Source organism: Lepisosteus oculatus, chromosome 2 (genome assembly GCF_040954835.1).
Source record: "Lepisosteus oculatus isolate fLepOcu1 chromosome 2, fLepOcu1.hap2, whole genome shotgun sequence".
Taxonomy (NCBI): Eukaryota; Metazoa; Chordata; class Actinopteri; order Semionotiformes; family Lepisosteidae; genus Lepisosteus; species Lepisosteus oculatus.
The window spans coordinates 60,217,511-60,234,107 of NC_090697.1; the positions used below are offsets into that span (position 1 = coordinate 60,217,511).

At 37.1% G+C, this 16,597-nt stretch overlaps 1 protein-coding gene across 4 annotated transcripts in view; it reads right to left on the reverse strand.

Annotated features, from left to right (window-relative positions):
- Window positions 1-5,966: 5,966 nt before the first annotated feature.
- The window catches only part of elp3 (elongator acetyltransferase complex subunit 3), a 41,167-nt gene continuing 30,536 nt past the window's right edge, over window positions 5,967-16,597 (reverse strand). For all 4 annotated transcript variants that reach the window (XM_006625697.3, XM_015343550.2, XM_015343535.2 and 1 more), the window contains exons 13-15: window positions 15,235-15,462; window positions 14,186-14,267; window positions 5,967-6,246 (exon numbers count right to left, since the gene is read on the reverse strand). In XM_006625697.3, coding sequence (XP_006625760.1) covers window positions 6,170-6,246; window positions 14,186-14,267; window positions 15,235-15,462 — 387 coding nt within the window. In that variant the 3' untranslated portion in view covers window positions 5,967-6,169. The remainder of the gene's footprint in view (window positions 6,247-14,185; window positions 14,268-15,234; window positions 15,463-16,597) is intronic.

Sequence of the window (16,597 nt, forward strand, 5' to 3'; positions counted from 1 at the left end):
GCTTTTGCCAATAATATACAATTGTTCAAAAGACTTAGACGCAATCAGTAGTTACAATTTATGTTTGTCATGAGCATCAAGGATTTACACAAAGTTCCCACTAGTGTTTTCTACTGTTATAATGATTTTGACTGTTATTAATACAGCTTAGTTTGCGAATGAAGATCATTTTCATTTCAAAATCTTTGATAAGCATGGAAAAAATCTATCAAAGTACCTGTTTTAATAGTTTATTTACTGTATATTCATATTGAGCTAAATCATCAAATACCAGCTCACAAGTACATGAGCACTTTTACCAGTCAAATATGACTGACTATATGTTATTTGTTCCTCACCACTAACATAATTTATTCATTTGTTTTCAACCATAAAACAACCATAAAACTTAACTACTTACACTACAATATACACTCAGGATTAACTTAGCTTAAAACAGAATTGCTAGAAAATTCAGTAGATCACTGTAGAATAATATAGAATTAAAAGCTTTTCCTCAGTATAGATTCTTGTACTGTATTTTTGGTGCAATTTGAAATCCATAATATTAGTTTTACTGTCCAATTTTAGATTACCATATTGAATGGCTTCACCAAACAACATTTATTTAATTAGGAATGATAGCACATAATATATAATTATGTACAACCTTATAGTTATTAACTGTAAGTCAACTTGGACAAAAGTGTGCTCTAAATAAATTATTGTTAAAGATTTTAAAACAATACTTTTAATTAAAATGTCAAATTTAATTGAATTTGTAGGAACTCATGCCCTCATTATCAGAAGCTGACTTTTAATTTTGCTTTGCAGGTAGAAACACAATGTTTATATATTCTTTGCCCAATACACAATTTGTTAGAGAGACAATTTTGTAAGGCAGATGCTGGACATTCATAATTTGAATTCCATTTTAAAGGCCATATGTCATAATATGTGTGGCAAGTTCCATCTCTGTCCTCACAGTGTTTAATATTAAAATATAATTGTGCCTTTGTGTGTCAAATGAACCAGTGCCCCCATCAGGAAAATTTCAAATGGGATTTCTTGTCTAGCAGTGACCTCTCATTGCCTTGGTCATGTAATATTGTCCTGGACAATGAGGAGGTGCCATCATTAATCTTGGGCACTGACAAAGGCCTTCGACACCAGAATTACAGTCAGAATTTGATTAGGTTCTGAGATAATGTGTATAAGGTGTACTTGTTTGAGATTAATTTAGAAAAGAAATACTTTGTTTCAGAAATAACTGGAGGAAATGTCTTTTTCTTTTTACCTTTCCAATTTTACATTAACGTGAATTCTGCACAATGACTGTTTCCTGTGTCCCAGTGGATGCAAGTGTATCAAAATTATTACTCATTAAGGAGAACAATTTCTGGAACTTTGGTGTGCTACAAATCAAAATCAGGGAGCATGTCACTCTTTATTATAACTCCACCAGCTCAGAGATGGCCATTATTAGTTCAGCCAAGCAAAATTAATTGGTCAATGGTATTTAAAGCCTTTAAGGGGATAAGAGACTCTGGAGACTGCAACCAATTATTGCAGTGATTTGATTTGTATTTTTCAGATGAGACTGCTTTCACTCAGCCACAGAAGAGATGTTGTTTAACTTTGTTGTTTTCCGTTTTTAGTGCTTGGGCTTTCCTTGTAGATGTCCAAATATAGGTTATCCTTTGGATATCCCAATTCCATATACATATATCCAACCACATGATCACCGGCTGGGGTAAAAATATGACTGCAAAAGTATAAAAAAAAATCTCTCCTTGAAAATATCTCACCTTGAATTCTAATGTTAATCTACCTTAAACCACACCATTGCGTGTGTCTGTCATCATGATTTATTATCAGGTTACTTATTATGCCAGCAGCCATATCACCCTGCAACTCACAACTAGCACTCACTGAAGCTAAGCAGGAGTGAGCCTGGTCAGTTTCTGTATGGGAGAAGCCCTGGGAAAGCTAAGGTTGCAGCTGGAAGAGATGGTAGAGAGGCCAGTAGGGGGAGCTCACCCTGCTGTCTGTGTGGGTCCTAATGCCCCAGTATAGTGATGGGGAGGCTATACAGTAAAAAGGTTCTGTCCTTCGGATGAGACGTAAAACCGAGGTCCTGACTCTCTGTGGTCAAAAATCCCAGAGTGTTTATTGAAGAGTAGGGGTGCTACACCGGTGTCCTGGCCAAATTTCCCGTTGGCCTTTACCATTCATGGCCTCTTAATAATTCCCATCTATGAATTGGCTTCATTACTCTGCTCTCCTCCTCACTGATAGCTGATGTGTGGTGAGCATTGTGGTGCACTTTGGCTGCCGTCGCATCATCCAGGTGGGTGCTGCACATTGGTGCTGGTTGAGGGGAGTCCCCATTACCTGTAAAGCGCTTTGAGTGGAGTGTCCAGAAAAGCACTATATAAGTGTAAGTGATTATTATAATTATAATGGGGACTTCCCTCCATCACCACTAATGTGCAGCATCCACCTGGATGATGCGACAGCAGCCAATTCATAGATGGAGATTATTAGGAGGCCATGATTGTTAAGGGCCAATGGGAAAGAAACACCCAGGGATGTTTAATGAGCACAGAGTCAGGACCTCAGTTTTACGTCTCATCTGAAGGACAGTGCCTTTTTTTACAGTATAGTGTCCCCGTCACTATACTGGGGCATAAGGACCCACATAGACTGCAGGGTGAGCGTCCCCTGCTGGTCCCACTTACCTTAGTTTTTCCCAGGAGGTCTCACATCCAGGTACTGACTAGGCTCACACCTGCTTAGCTTCAGTGGGTTATCAGTTGCAGGGTTATATGGCTGCTAGCTAGCATCATGAGTAACATATGATGAACTGAGGTACAGAATAGCACTTGTTATTGTGTTTTTTTCCTCAGACATTTAAAATGCACAGACTGAGATGGTTTATAGTGTATAGTCTGTGCTGTGTAACTGTTTTACCACAAAAGGCCACCAAAGTTCAATAAAACAGTAATGGCCACTGGCTACACATTTTCAGCTTCAGGGATCACATGGATAGCAGCTGTTTTCAAGTCACAAATGTAATGAGCCATATAAAGTGCTAACTTTGCCTGAGTGAAATTTAAAATGAACGGGAATTATACTTAACAGTATATTGATTAAAATCAACATATGACAAGCACAAGGTTGTAAAGGCTAAAAATAATAACATCAAAGCCATATAAATGAATTCCTATTTTATGGTTACCAATATCTTTCTCAGGAATTTAGTATTAAATTATCAGTTCAATTGATTATTATTATTATCATCAAAATTAAAATAGTAATGGAAGTAAATAACCTAAATAATAGCTAAGAAGTTGATATCCATATCAATGATATAAAAAATTCTTTATTTTTTTCCCCATATCATTACAAAGTGATTTCTTTTTTTAACCAAGTTCCGTCATGAAATGCAGCACTATCCTGATGTTATTGAAAATTGCTTTCAGGTGTTAGCCATTAGATTTCCAAACATGTAATTCAAATGCTTAAGTAATTTTACTTTTCTTTGCCTGATCTGCTATGAATAGGGCTTCTGGCGCACAGTTGTTGACCCATATACTGTAAGTAAATTTAGGATTTTTTGTGATTTTAAGTACTACACTAAAGCAAGGAATTATTATTTCAGTGTCAATGTCTTTGTTTAACAAACTGTGTTAATAAGTAAGTATACTATTTTTTAGTTGCTCATTTCTTACCTAAAGTATGTGGCAATCTTATCAATAAGTCTTCTAAACGATATAATTTAAAATATCAATATGTAAGTGTCTTTGTCCTGTATAATCAGCATATTCTAATTGCAATGCATTATAGATTCTGGAGTGAGGGCATACAGTATTCCATGGATGTTTCCTAGGCAACAGTCATGTGCTAACTCTGTAATGTTACATTAGATGACTGGTTAGATCTGGGGTATTGTGATAAGACAGTAAGACTGAGGAGTAGCTTGCTGAACGTAGTTCGTAGTAAGAACACTGTCCTAAGCACTTTTTTCCAATTATTTTAATTTCATAGCAGCATGCTACAGTTATCAGACCAAATAAGCATTAGATACTGCTACTTTGATGGTACACTTTTTAGTACATCCAAAACTACTTTGACATACAGTACAGTGCCTTGAAAAACTCTTGTAAACTCTTTACTTTTGTAAAATTACAATCAGTTGCATGCACATTTTTTAAACATAATATTTTTATTTAAAACCTGAATGCTCAAGCTGATGACTTGAAGGGTAAAATATTTCAGTAAATATAAGCAAAAGCTAAAGAGAATAACTGCAATATGTTGATTGCATAGATATTCAAACCTATGAATTACAGCTACAAATCTTTCTGGGTAAGTCTCCACCAACTTTGCACACCAGTCAAGTCTTCCCACAGATTTGCAATGTAATTCACTTCCAAGACTTTGACTAGCCTTCCATACATTTAATACAGAGAATTTCATACATTCACTTTCTTATTGGCCACTTATGCTTTGGAACATTGTCCTGCTAATAGTGAATTTTTAGTTTTGTTTTTTTTTTTAATAAATTCCAGCTAGATCTTTAATTGTTTTTGTAGTTCTACTGTATGAGTAGTAATCTAAAAGCAGATACTGTATGGCTGAAGTAAAATAATTTCTCAACCTACCATTTCAGAAATGTTTATAATTTAAACATGAAGATTTATCACATAACAGACATTGGAAGAAGACAAGAGAGACAAGATGGTGATTCTTGTCCTAACTGTATAAAAAAAAAAGCAATGGGTAATGAACAGACATTCTGTCACATGACCAACTGGAGGAATACATCCAGATAGGCTGCCATCGACATCTGCCTTTTTAAAAGAGAGCAGAAACTTTCTGATATGCTGCACCACAAAAGGAGAGAGCAATAGATGACTGATAGACAATCTTGTGAAGTGTGAGTTTTGCAGAAAGAATTTGATTTCTAATAGTGTTTTTGCAGCCAGTAAGCAGCTTAGCTCCTTAGCTGTGTTTCAGCTGAAACTTTGGAAGACGTCTGCAAAGACAAAGACAGACTGTGGGTAATGTTTCTGAGGTGAAAGAGACTTTACAAATGGCTTTTATTTGTGCATCAAAACAGGACTCAGGATAAAACCAGACCCCCATATTTCTCATAGTAGTGCATGACTTGAGGTCACTGTTTGCAAATTGTATGGAATTCAACAAATGGGGTGTAACTGGGGACAAGCAGGGGGTGCTCACCCTGCGGTCCATGTGGGTCCTAATGCCCCAGTATAGTGACGGGGACACTATACTGTAAACAGGCGCCGTCCTTCGGATGAGACGTAAAACTGAGGTCCTGACTCTCTGTGGTCATTAAAAATCCCAGAGTGTTTATTGAAGAGTAGGGGTGTAACCCCAGCATCCTGGCCAAATTTCCCATTGGCCCTTACCATTCATGGCCTCTTAATAATCCCCCTCTATGAATTGGCTTCATTACTCTGCTCTCCTCCCAACTGATAGCTGATGTGTGGTGAGTGGTCTTGTCGCATCATCCAGGTGGATGCTGCACATTGGTGGTGGTGGAGGGGAGTCCCCATTACCTGTAAAGCGCTTTGAGTGGAGTGTCCAGAAAAGCGCTATATAAGTGTAAGTAATTATTATGATTAAGATTATGATTATTATTATTAACTTCCCTGGGATTTTTGCACATTGCCTTGTCATGAAAACTCACGAACGTTTTCTAAAATTGCATGAGAAGCCACATTTTTTTGTTAGTTTTAAAGTTTCAAATTTGTTTACTTTTTGTGGTAATTTGTTACTATGACTTAAACTGAGAATGAGAAATTGAGAGATTAAGGCAGAGTGACATAATACCAGAAACTACTATGCTGTGACCCAGACTGAACTCTAATGGACTTGGTGGTCTATTCTTGTTTTGTGACTGGTCATTACATTTATAAAGTGATAGCTAGATACCATTCCCCAGTAAAAAGTAGAAAGAAATTTTAATAGACTCTTTATTTCTTGCAAATGTACATGTCAGAAACGTATTGACAAAAAAACAGGTCTCAGCAGAGTTTGAAAGATTTCTTCCTTCTAAATTGTCCCATGCATTGAGAACCAGCAAGGTTAAAAAAGTCAAACAAGGCTTTTAGGGCTCAATCTTCCCTCCAGTATTTACAGAACCTTAGCTCTCTGACCCTCAATCCAAGTGCTTCACCATATATGGCCCTTCCAATTCATAGCCAATCTTCCTGTAGTAATTCCTTGTACCCACACCTGAAAAACAAAAACAAAAAGGCTTGTAGGCTGTAGTGCTGTGCTGCAAATAATTAAATACATTAGTTTTAGGCTTGCTAAATGGAATCTTAAGGTACATAATTTAATAGTATACAGTATGGCTCTGAAAAGTACTGCATTATACTTCCTCTATTGATAATACAGCTGTTACATATGCGTAAAATGTTGCAGCCTATCTTACTACAGTACATTTTAAACAAACCTCTTCCCACTCACTAATTTCCTATGAGATTTTGCTGACTAAAATCAGTTTTAAAGAATGTGCTGGCTAGTTGCAAATACAAGTCAGTGACCAAAACACCGAAGATTGGGAGAAGTTTGATTAGATGGAGATCTCTACTTATAAGCTGCTGTAGAAAATGTTGCCATATACTTAGAAAAATTCACTGTGTATTTCAAAATTAGCTGTATATAAAAAGCTCTGGCGCCCCCCTTTGGATCCTTAAAAATTGTATTAGCCCACGGATAACAAATATTGCATTTAAACAAGATATTAATTAATAAATGCATAAATAATATTGCCCTAATATGTTAATATATTGCAATATACTGTATATGAAATACTACTGGCCTATGCAAAGTTCAGTTTTCATTAACAAAATAAATATTGTCACATGCCCCTTTGTGCAAATTAATTGGTATAATAAAGCAATAATGTCTTTTATATGTATATATGTTTATATGTATTAAACCTTTACTTGTTCTTTTGCAGACTATGCATGCTGACGCAGCTACTGTATCTATCTTGGTTAAAGGTTGTTTAAGTTAAGAACATGGAGGTCAGATAAAGTATATCTTATACTACAGTACGACCTGTGTCACTGATTTTCTTATGATATCTTATATCTTATGATATCAAATTTATCTGCACCTTCGCAACTATCCCTTGGTCACTTCTCACTCTGCAGGGGGTCCCAGCCTCCTTGTCCATAAAGGGGGGATTCAAGGGAGATGTGAACACATTTTTAGTTTGGTTTCATAACATCATTAATCTTAAGTCTTAGCTGTTTACTGTTTTTTTTTTCATGCCACTTCGAGGTGTAATGAAAAATGAAACTATCAATAAAACAACCACTAGGCCAGGTACAGAGAAACATACCCAAAGCTCTTTGTGCAGTGTTTATTTGTTCCACCTGTTCTCCCTACGACCTGTGAAGAGAGTGTGTGTTGTGCCCCAAATCAGGGCATTCTGTTTACGATTTAAGCCCAGTTCATCTCATGCAATGTATTGTAGATGTCTGATGAATTCTAATGAAAAATCTGTGCTTCTCAATGGAATATCTGATAATTATGTCACAAATACTAATGGTGATGCAAATAGCTTCACATAATGTTGTGAAATGCTTCTGTGAGCTGGGAAGCCGCTAATCGAAGGTGGTATAACTCGTCTGTTTTTTTCTTAGCAGCTAGTGACAAGTGAAAAAGTGGTGTATCTCTTTATGAGAAATGTATCTGCCATGTCTAGTTTCCCTGGTTTTCAGAATACTGTATGCCAGGTTCTGGTTAGGTGGCTGCACAGCTCTGCACTCAGATTGCTTTGTTATATAACAACACTCCTGGGTTTCATGAAGTTTCTTTTTTGCCTGCAACAACATTGGGATCACTGTTTGTTTTATTGGATTCCATCCAGATAATATACTTTGAAAACCCATCTATTGTTGATAAAGCCCATCATGGTCAAAAAACAACATTTGTCTGTTCATTTGAACAGTTCATTGAGTCACTAACAATTCATTGTGAAAACACTTGATGGATCAGTTTGTATCCCTATAATCTACAGTTAGTCTGCTGTTCCTGCAGGAAGAATAACGTCACATCCAGAATGCTATATCACCCTATAATTCACAACTGGCAACCCACTGAAGCTAAGCAGGTGTGAGCTTGGCCAGTTCCAGGATGGAGACCTCCTGGGAAAGCTATGGTTGCTGCTGGAAGAGATGTTAGGAGTTTTTATCCTGCAGTCTGTGTGGGTCCTAATGCCCCAGTATATTGATGGGGACCATAAACTGCAAAAAGGGCACCTTTCTTTGACTTAGATGTAAAACCAGGGTCCTGACTCTTCGTGGTCAGGATAAAAATATTCTTAATCTGATATCTGATGTGTGATGAGAGTACTGGTGTACTTTGGCTGCCATCACGTCATCCAAGTGAGAATTATACATTGGTGGTGGTGGAGGGGTGTCCTTATACCTGTAAGGTGCTTTCAGAAAAGCACTTTATTAATGTAAGAAATTTTAAATTGATGCCAAGAGGAAATGCCACCATTGAAGTTCTTTTAAGAAGAGAGACAATCTGGAAAAGAGGGGAAATATATTTTGTATACTGACAACAGGATATTTATATAGAATTGAAAAAAACAACAACTTGGCATACAAATTGGAAAAAGACAAATTCCATAATCTGTAAAGGTTTCTCTTATCTGCATTTTTCATATTTCAAGCTAAGGTTAATCCATGTATGAAGTAAAAGCAAGCACTGCAGAAAAGAGCAAGTTAATTAAGTGAGATAAAACAGCTGGGTGCTCTAGATAGGCTAACAGTCCCCCCCCTCTCACCGTGCCCCACATTCCACCCTTTCTCATCTCTCCCTCTCCTCACTGTGACTGGGTTAGTCTAGCTGTGTCCTGGTGGCGTTTGTGTCAGTGACTGGTGATTTGAGCGTGGCTCAAATGGAAAATTCCTTTCCTGCCCAATTAACTGAAGAAGTCAAGTCGTCATTTGCCCTGTCTTATCTCTAATTAGGGGCAGGTGTTTTCAGGCTCTTGAGGAATCAGAAGAAAATAAAGCCTGTGTAGAAATGGAGGAGGCTTTTTTTTATTAGATTCTTTACTCATTTTGATCTTTTGATCTTTCTTTTTTACATGCATTTAGATATTCCTAAATGCTCTGGAGACTGTATTCAGTGATGATGAGAATACTTCACAGCACAAATTATACATCTGTTTTACTAGTGCACGTACAGTATACAGTAGATTGCCATTTAACCAACAAACAGAGGAATTACCCTCTATTCTCAATGCCATAAAATATCAGCTTTTCGCATGAATGTGTGAATCTTGCCCTGGATGATACTAGTTACTATTTGCATATGTATTTTTTTATCATCAGCTTTTCACCAGGGTTCTCTTGAAAAAGCTTAATGTGTTTATCAAAGCAGTACAATTTAATAAGGCAGGCTCCATTATTACAAGCAAGCAAATGCAAAGCTCACCACTGAGCAAACTGCATGTATAAAGATTTTGAATAAAGATTTTCTGCAAAAAAGCAATGATGAACTTAACATTTTTTCAATTTCTCTGGTAGTTATTTTTGTCCTGTTCATCTTAAAGGAGGTAAAAGTGAAAAAGATTGTCAAGGCCAGAGTTAACATGCAAGACGCAGAGCCATCCAAATGATTCTGTCAGCATCAGGGGTGACGTATTTCTGAATTAATAGAAAATGATTGCTTTCTTGCCTTGCATCACTTACTAGAACATTGGTAATAGTGGTGGGAGAAAAAGCCTTTGACATTTAAAATTGTTAAGGAACAGTTTCAAGTTAGTCACATGATGAAAAGCTCCTATTAATACACCTCCCACTGAGGAAATATCATGCTAACTGGATCCCATATCCAGGGGAGCTGTTCCATTAATTTTCATACACATCAGTATGATGTTTAACATTTATGTGAGTGACCAGCTTTTATGTACTTACTTGTTTGAGAACAATTTAGAAATGAAAGGACAGGAAACTGGAGTTATGTTTAGCCCTTCCTTGATATTTAATCTTTTATTTTCCAATTTAGAACCCAAGCTAATTTCAGTTTTGTGGAAGATGTTAAGAACAGCATCAAGTTCTATCATTATATTTTTTAAATCATTCAAACACTGTCCAGAATACAAAAAAGTACAAAACAACAGAATTCTAATTCTTCTAGAGCAGTTGTTGTGTTAATTGTTTTATCTTACTGCAAAGTTATTCTGAGACAGTTTGTTGTCTCAGTTTGTTGTCGAGACAAAGAAGAACCAGGTTGATGCAGAGTTACATCAAAGTAAGTATTTAACTGATTTACAAAATACTAACAAAAATTACATCAAGCAAAGATCAGAGATAAAGGAATATATTAAATTAACAATGGTTACAGTTTTAGAATATAGACATGTAAAATGTTTTCTCAGCCATGTAAAATGAACAACACATCCTGTATTTAACTGATTAGCATTCAGCACCTCTCTCCTATTTTAATTATCCAATATCTCTTACAACTTTACACTGCTCTTGGTCTTCAGATTATTACTTCAGGCAGCTGTTTTACCTTACATATGGTAACGTAACTTCTTAAAACCTACCGAGGATTCATTTTCTGCTCCCATGGGTTTCTCCAAGTAAAATATTGTCGTTAGGACGTAATAATGGACTTCTATTCTGATCAAGTACCATAACTTTTAAATTAATAGACTTCAACTAGCCAAACTAATTGGTGATTTACATGTAAAATTTAATTTTTAATCCTTTAATTGATTTTTTAATAAAATCCAAAACAGAAAAGCAATCCTCTGAAATCCATTTTAAAGTGTACATAGAAGATCAAAGTCTGTATGTGTAGTACAATAGCAGAATAAGTTTTTGACAAAGCAAGTTAATACAAAATCTATTAGTTTTTGGAATATTATAGCAAGTTTCTAGATGTTTTCTACAGTAAACTATTTTAATTTACCTGACTTTCAGGCATATCAAAAGATAGAGGTTCAGTTATATCTCAGGAGAATCTGATTAGTGATTTCTGATTTAAATTGTTCTCCTATATAAGGCAACATACCTATTTACAGCAGATCCATAACTTTACATAGAAAGCCTGATTGAAAGGTTTCAAAACTATCAGTGATTAATGATTATTTTGGCAATTACTTAAAAAAACCATGGGGGAATGGAGTACCCTAGAAAAACATCCAAGGTCATCCATTGACAAGGTACGACTTGAAGTTCAACACTACATTTCTCATGGCCATGTCAAACTCGCCCAGCTTTCAAACTCAGACGTCCGTGTAGCAACTCTTCTATGTCCTTCAGACTGACTACCTGACGGCTGCATAAGAGACTGAAGGAGCCAGGGGAAGTGGCAGGCTAATTGAGGTCAAAAGCATTAATGAGAGGCAGGCAGCTGGACCTGACAGCAGCAGGACTAGCACTAGAGAATACTGGAATTATTAACAGACACATTAAAGTGCAAAGTATCAAAGGTACGTTTGTTCTGGAACTAAGACATCACACATAAAATATATTTTTTATAAACTGATATTTGTTACAGTGGATTTCTATTACAGACTGTCTTTGGCTTTAGGAAAAGGCCATATAGTGTTTTTCCTCCCTTAAATGAACATGCCTCTTTGTTCAACTTACATCTCTGCACATTTATCAACTAATGAACAAGATTGATGTTTTGCAATTGAAGTGGTGAGGAATGTCCAAACATCTTAAAAAAGGACATTGCAAACAATGACTTAAGGTTGAGAGCATTTCTAAATCTATTAAAAGAGAAGTATTACTTTCACCAACATGCTATTACTCATTTCTGACTTGTCATGTGCACTATTAATTTTTTGGCATTAATAATACCACCTTATATTTGTATAGCGCTTTTTACCGGATTCATTTTGTATCCCACTGAAGTGCTGTACCCTCTGGGTCCTTATTAACATGCCCAGGAAAGAAGTGAGGAATATTCCAAATAAACCAGAAGGATATATTCAGGTACTGTATACTAAGAACATCTGAAATATAATGTAGCTATGGATTATTGGTTATAATGCTTTTTAAATGGCATGTGATAATGACTTCAAGTAGTTCGGGATCTTGGTATGTTGTCCAAAATACAACACCTACTATATTTCAATGTCATAATGTGGGAATTTTAGGGAACCAATGTAAAATCACACTGCCAATATTTTAGGGCTCCATCATATAATCTAAATGCAGAAAATACCTCCTTCATGCCCACTAATACCATATTCAACAACAACCTAAGCTTCCTTACATCTCTGCCATGCAAATGATAACAAGACCCAGGCTTGATGAGTTCCCCTAATTCCATGAAATTAGACTGCAACATGTCTAAGCAACCGAACCACTTTTAGACCCAAAGAAGGCTCCACAGCCAAAACGTTGCATTTTCTATTTTCTCTTTTCTCTTTTCAACTTAAAAAAAGGACCAAGTAAAGGTAAATTGCATGCCGAAAAACAGAAAGAAACACAATGTTTTAGGCTGTTGAGTGTGAAGGAGAAAGGAAGGTAGCAGGAATGCAAAAACCCAGGATAAAATGGTAAACCATGTTTTAAAACTCTGGGATCTTGGGATCGTCTAAGTCCTTTCCACTTGTGCCTGCCACAAGGCTGGCATTACAACTGACCCTAAACCTTCGTTTTGCAGGTGGTGGGCCCACAAGTGTCTGGCTGCCTGGCCACCAGGCGCTCTCCGGCAAACGCCACCCCCAGGCCTGGCTCCAGGGGCAGATTCCAGTAACCCTGTCTCGAGCAGGGTGCATTCAATCTTAGTAGTCTATACTGTCTATAGTTCTATCATGAGGGTCTTTTTTGGACTGTTCTTTGTCTGACCTTTCAACTCAGACCTCCAGATGGAGAGGAGCCAGTTGAGGTGGTTTGGGCATCTCATAAGGATGCGTCTCGGTCAGCTTACGCTGGAGCTGTTCCGGGCACGTCCCACTGGGCAGAGACCCCTTGGCAGACCCGGGACACCCTGGAGGGATTATATCTCTCGGCTGGCTTGGGAGCACCTGGGGATCCCCCAGGAGGAGCTGGAATCTGTTTCTGGGGAAGTTTTTGCTGTTGGCTGATTTAGGCTTGCTGCAACCACAACCCTCACCAGGAAAAGCGGAGTGAAAATGGATGGTTGGATGGGATCTTGGGACCAATTAGTTACTAGCACCTGAACAATGTAGGGTTTCTTATCTACCTCTGCCCAGCTCTAATTTTCCTAATGTTCTTATATTCTTTAAAGGACAAGAAGTATCAGAAAACCTAGTGGATCCAACAAAAACAATTCAGCAGCAACCACCTTCTCATTCTATGTCTTCCAATCAAGTTTTGACCAAGCCTAGGATCAATAAACATTCACAATGTAGTAGTTCAGGTGGGTAGCTCCGTCAGCATGCATAGGCTGCAATGGAACAAGTAATAGGTTTATTCCATGCTGAAACGAGAAGAGAGAAAACACAATGTTTCATCTGTGGAAGGCTCCACGGCCGAAACATTGTGTTTTCTTTCCTCTCTTTTCAGCATGGAATAAACCTATTACTTGTTCCTTTGCAACATTCACAATGCTTTGTTAGGAAATTAAATTAGTGTTATACACAGTTATTTAAGGGCTTAAAGCACCACCGTGTGACAGTAGCCACTAAATTAAAAATAACTTTAAATACTATAAATTTGTGTCAAATTAATAATAATAATAAGAATAATTGCTTACACTTATATAGCGCTTTTCTGGACACTCCACTCAAAGCGCTTTACAGGTAATGGGGTCTCCCCTCCACCACCACCAAAATTGATTGATTTAAATATTTTCAAATAATATCTGGCCAGATTTCAGTAAAACATTCTAGTATTACAGAATATATTTCCTTCTGTCTTACAATACAAAAATATTTAAAAGGGTAAAAGAAAAGTATAATGTCTACACTGAGGGAACCTTTTACTCAATCTTGGATGTATAATGTTTTAAGCACTCACTGGAATAACGAACATTGAACACGAAGGAGGATGGTGTTTCTACTAATTATTTTAGAAAACTGAGAACCCAAGACACAGTTCTATGTGCTCTCACATTACTTTCCGTAAAAAGTGAAGAAACACCTAGTTCCAGGGTGGATTGTTACAACCTCACATCCCACCTTCGAAAATAAATTTCTAGTTCAAGCAAGTACCTGAGATTACAGCAATCTTTTCTGATCCATGTTCCTCTCGAGCAATTCTCTCGGCCTCCTCCATGAGAAGCATACCAAACCCCTGTGAAGAGAAGAGAAGTCAGTTAGCACTCAGCAGGCCATGTGAAGACAAAGTCTGATATACACTTAATGGTTTGCAAGAAACAGTCTAATAAAGCAGATAGTCTAATAAATAGCCATAGAATAGCTAAACCAAATGAACCTAAAAGGAGGAAATGTATGCAGCGAAACAATGGATGTAACTGCTACTGATCAGGACCATACAAATTCAAATACATTTGATTAAAAACCTAAAAAGCTCTGAAACCTTTTTTATCACAGTTAAACTTGCCAATCACAGCACAGCCAACCAATTACAATCCATTCAACTAGTGTAACTGATCTGTTCAAGGTCTTTTCAACACTTCAAATCCGTCTTCTTCAAAGGCTGGAAAAAACAGTTAACAGACACTTGACTGAATGGTTAGTGGTGGGAGTGAGGGGTACGGGGTATTTTGTTTCAAGCATTCTTAAAATGACTAAATTGAACAAACTGCCTGTTTCATTATTCAAAAGTAATTGGTGGTTTAAGTATTATAAATGTGACCCACAAAACCTGCTCTAATGTGGCTCCTCAGAACCACACCTTTCCAAGGTATACTGACATGAGACTGCTATAAATCTCAGTAAAGGATACAAAAATATTTATTTCAATAATAATATTATATAATGTTTAAAAGATAATAAAGTCTACAAAAGCGACTACTTGTAATTCAACAACAAAACAAATTTAAGACCGCATACAGCACAACTTTACAGTAATTGTCAGATACGTCACAAACAAATTAGCCACCTACATAACTGAAGCTGACATTGAGATTCCTTCAATAAATTATTGGAAAAATACCATAGGTCTGATCAGTTACCAAGAATCCAAAAATGTAAGTTGGGCTAAGTGGTCTTTCCCATTTGTCATCTCTTCTAAGATTCAAAATGGCTCAATGGGCCAACATTGTTTATTAATATGAGTGCCTGCAAATGTTACACACCTGGTGCTGGAACTTGCTGGGGTCACGGCTGCTCACAGGTACCACACTGCCGTACACATGGAGCTCCCTAACAATGGATACGCCTCCCTTCAGCTCAGAACGGAAAGACTCTGGGGAGCACTTGCGCAGGCGCAGAAGGCCTATAAGGATGTCTTGCTGTGGGTCCTCGTAAGACAAGAAAGTCTCCCAGCCACCATTTGCCACATAGTCTCTGCGCACCAGCTCCACCTGTCCGACCACATAGACACAGACATTAAGCACGCTGCAGCCTTGGGGCTTTTATTGAGTAATTATATCAGATATCACCCGCTGCTTGCCATTTATAACCTCATTATCAAGGTAATGCTTTGGGGTCATATCATTAGGCCTGGTCTTCTCTATTGACTATTTCTACTACAGAGATTAAACTTTTCTTCAGAGACAATGCCTTTGTTTGAGAGTAATAAATATGTGATAATTATAATTAACCAGTTAAAATAAAATCTGTGAGGCTGAAAAAACAACAGCAACCAAAAAAGTGTTTATTAAGTTTCTAAATAAGCAACTATACAAATACAATATTTTACTTCTTATGCATAAAATTGGATACATATTTTGACAATTTGTCCTCCAGACCCCAATACATTATATTGTTTAAATACAGTGATCTTACAAAATAAAATCACACCTTATTTACAAAATAACAAGGAAACTGGCAGAGTGAATTTAATCCCCGTTTGTCTGGGATCAAAAACAATGAAACAGTTGTTCTTTTGGACTTTTGCACTAGACTGAAACATTCTGTTATTCAAGGACAATTCAAGAGTGAAAATATTCTACAGACTCTATAGGCTATAGAAGCACAACAAATTGTGACAAGGACTCAGAACTTTTGGAAACCAACTTAGATGTTAGTGTATTGACTTAGCTGTGAAAAGGTTAACTTTAATCTCCAGGAAGAGGACATAATTAACTTTGCCCCTGTGCAGACCTTTCTTATCAGTGTGCAAGCTGTTATTGCTAGCAAGCCTGGATCAGAGGTACTATCTGTGGTTGTCATCTGTCTTGTTTCTCTGTCCAGTGCTATGTTATCTGCTGGCCGCACCTCCCCCTATATCCCCCAACCCTGAACTATACTTGATTATTGTCCAGTATTACCTCTTTCTTTCTTTGTGAGACCCTGTTTAGAAGGCCCCGCTCCACAGACATAGTCTGGGGGTTTTTGGACTTTATACTAAGTGAAGAGCTCTGAAGGAACGTTTTTACTAGATATTATGCCTAGGTCTTCTCTCTTCATGAAGCCCAGAAAACTTGAGCCTTCTAACTATGCAGATTAGACAATTGTCTAGTAAATCTGAAGATATATTTTACAGTTCTAGTCTAT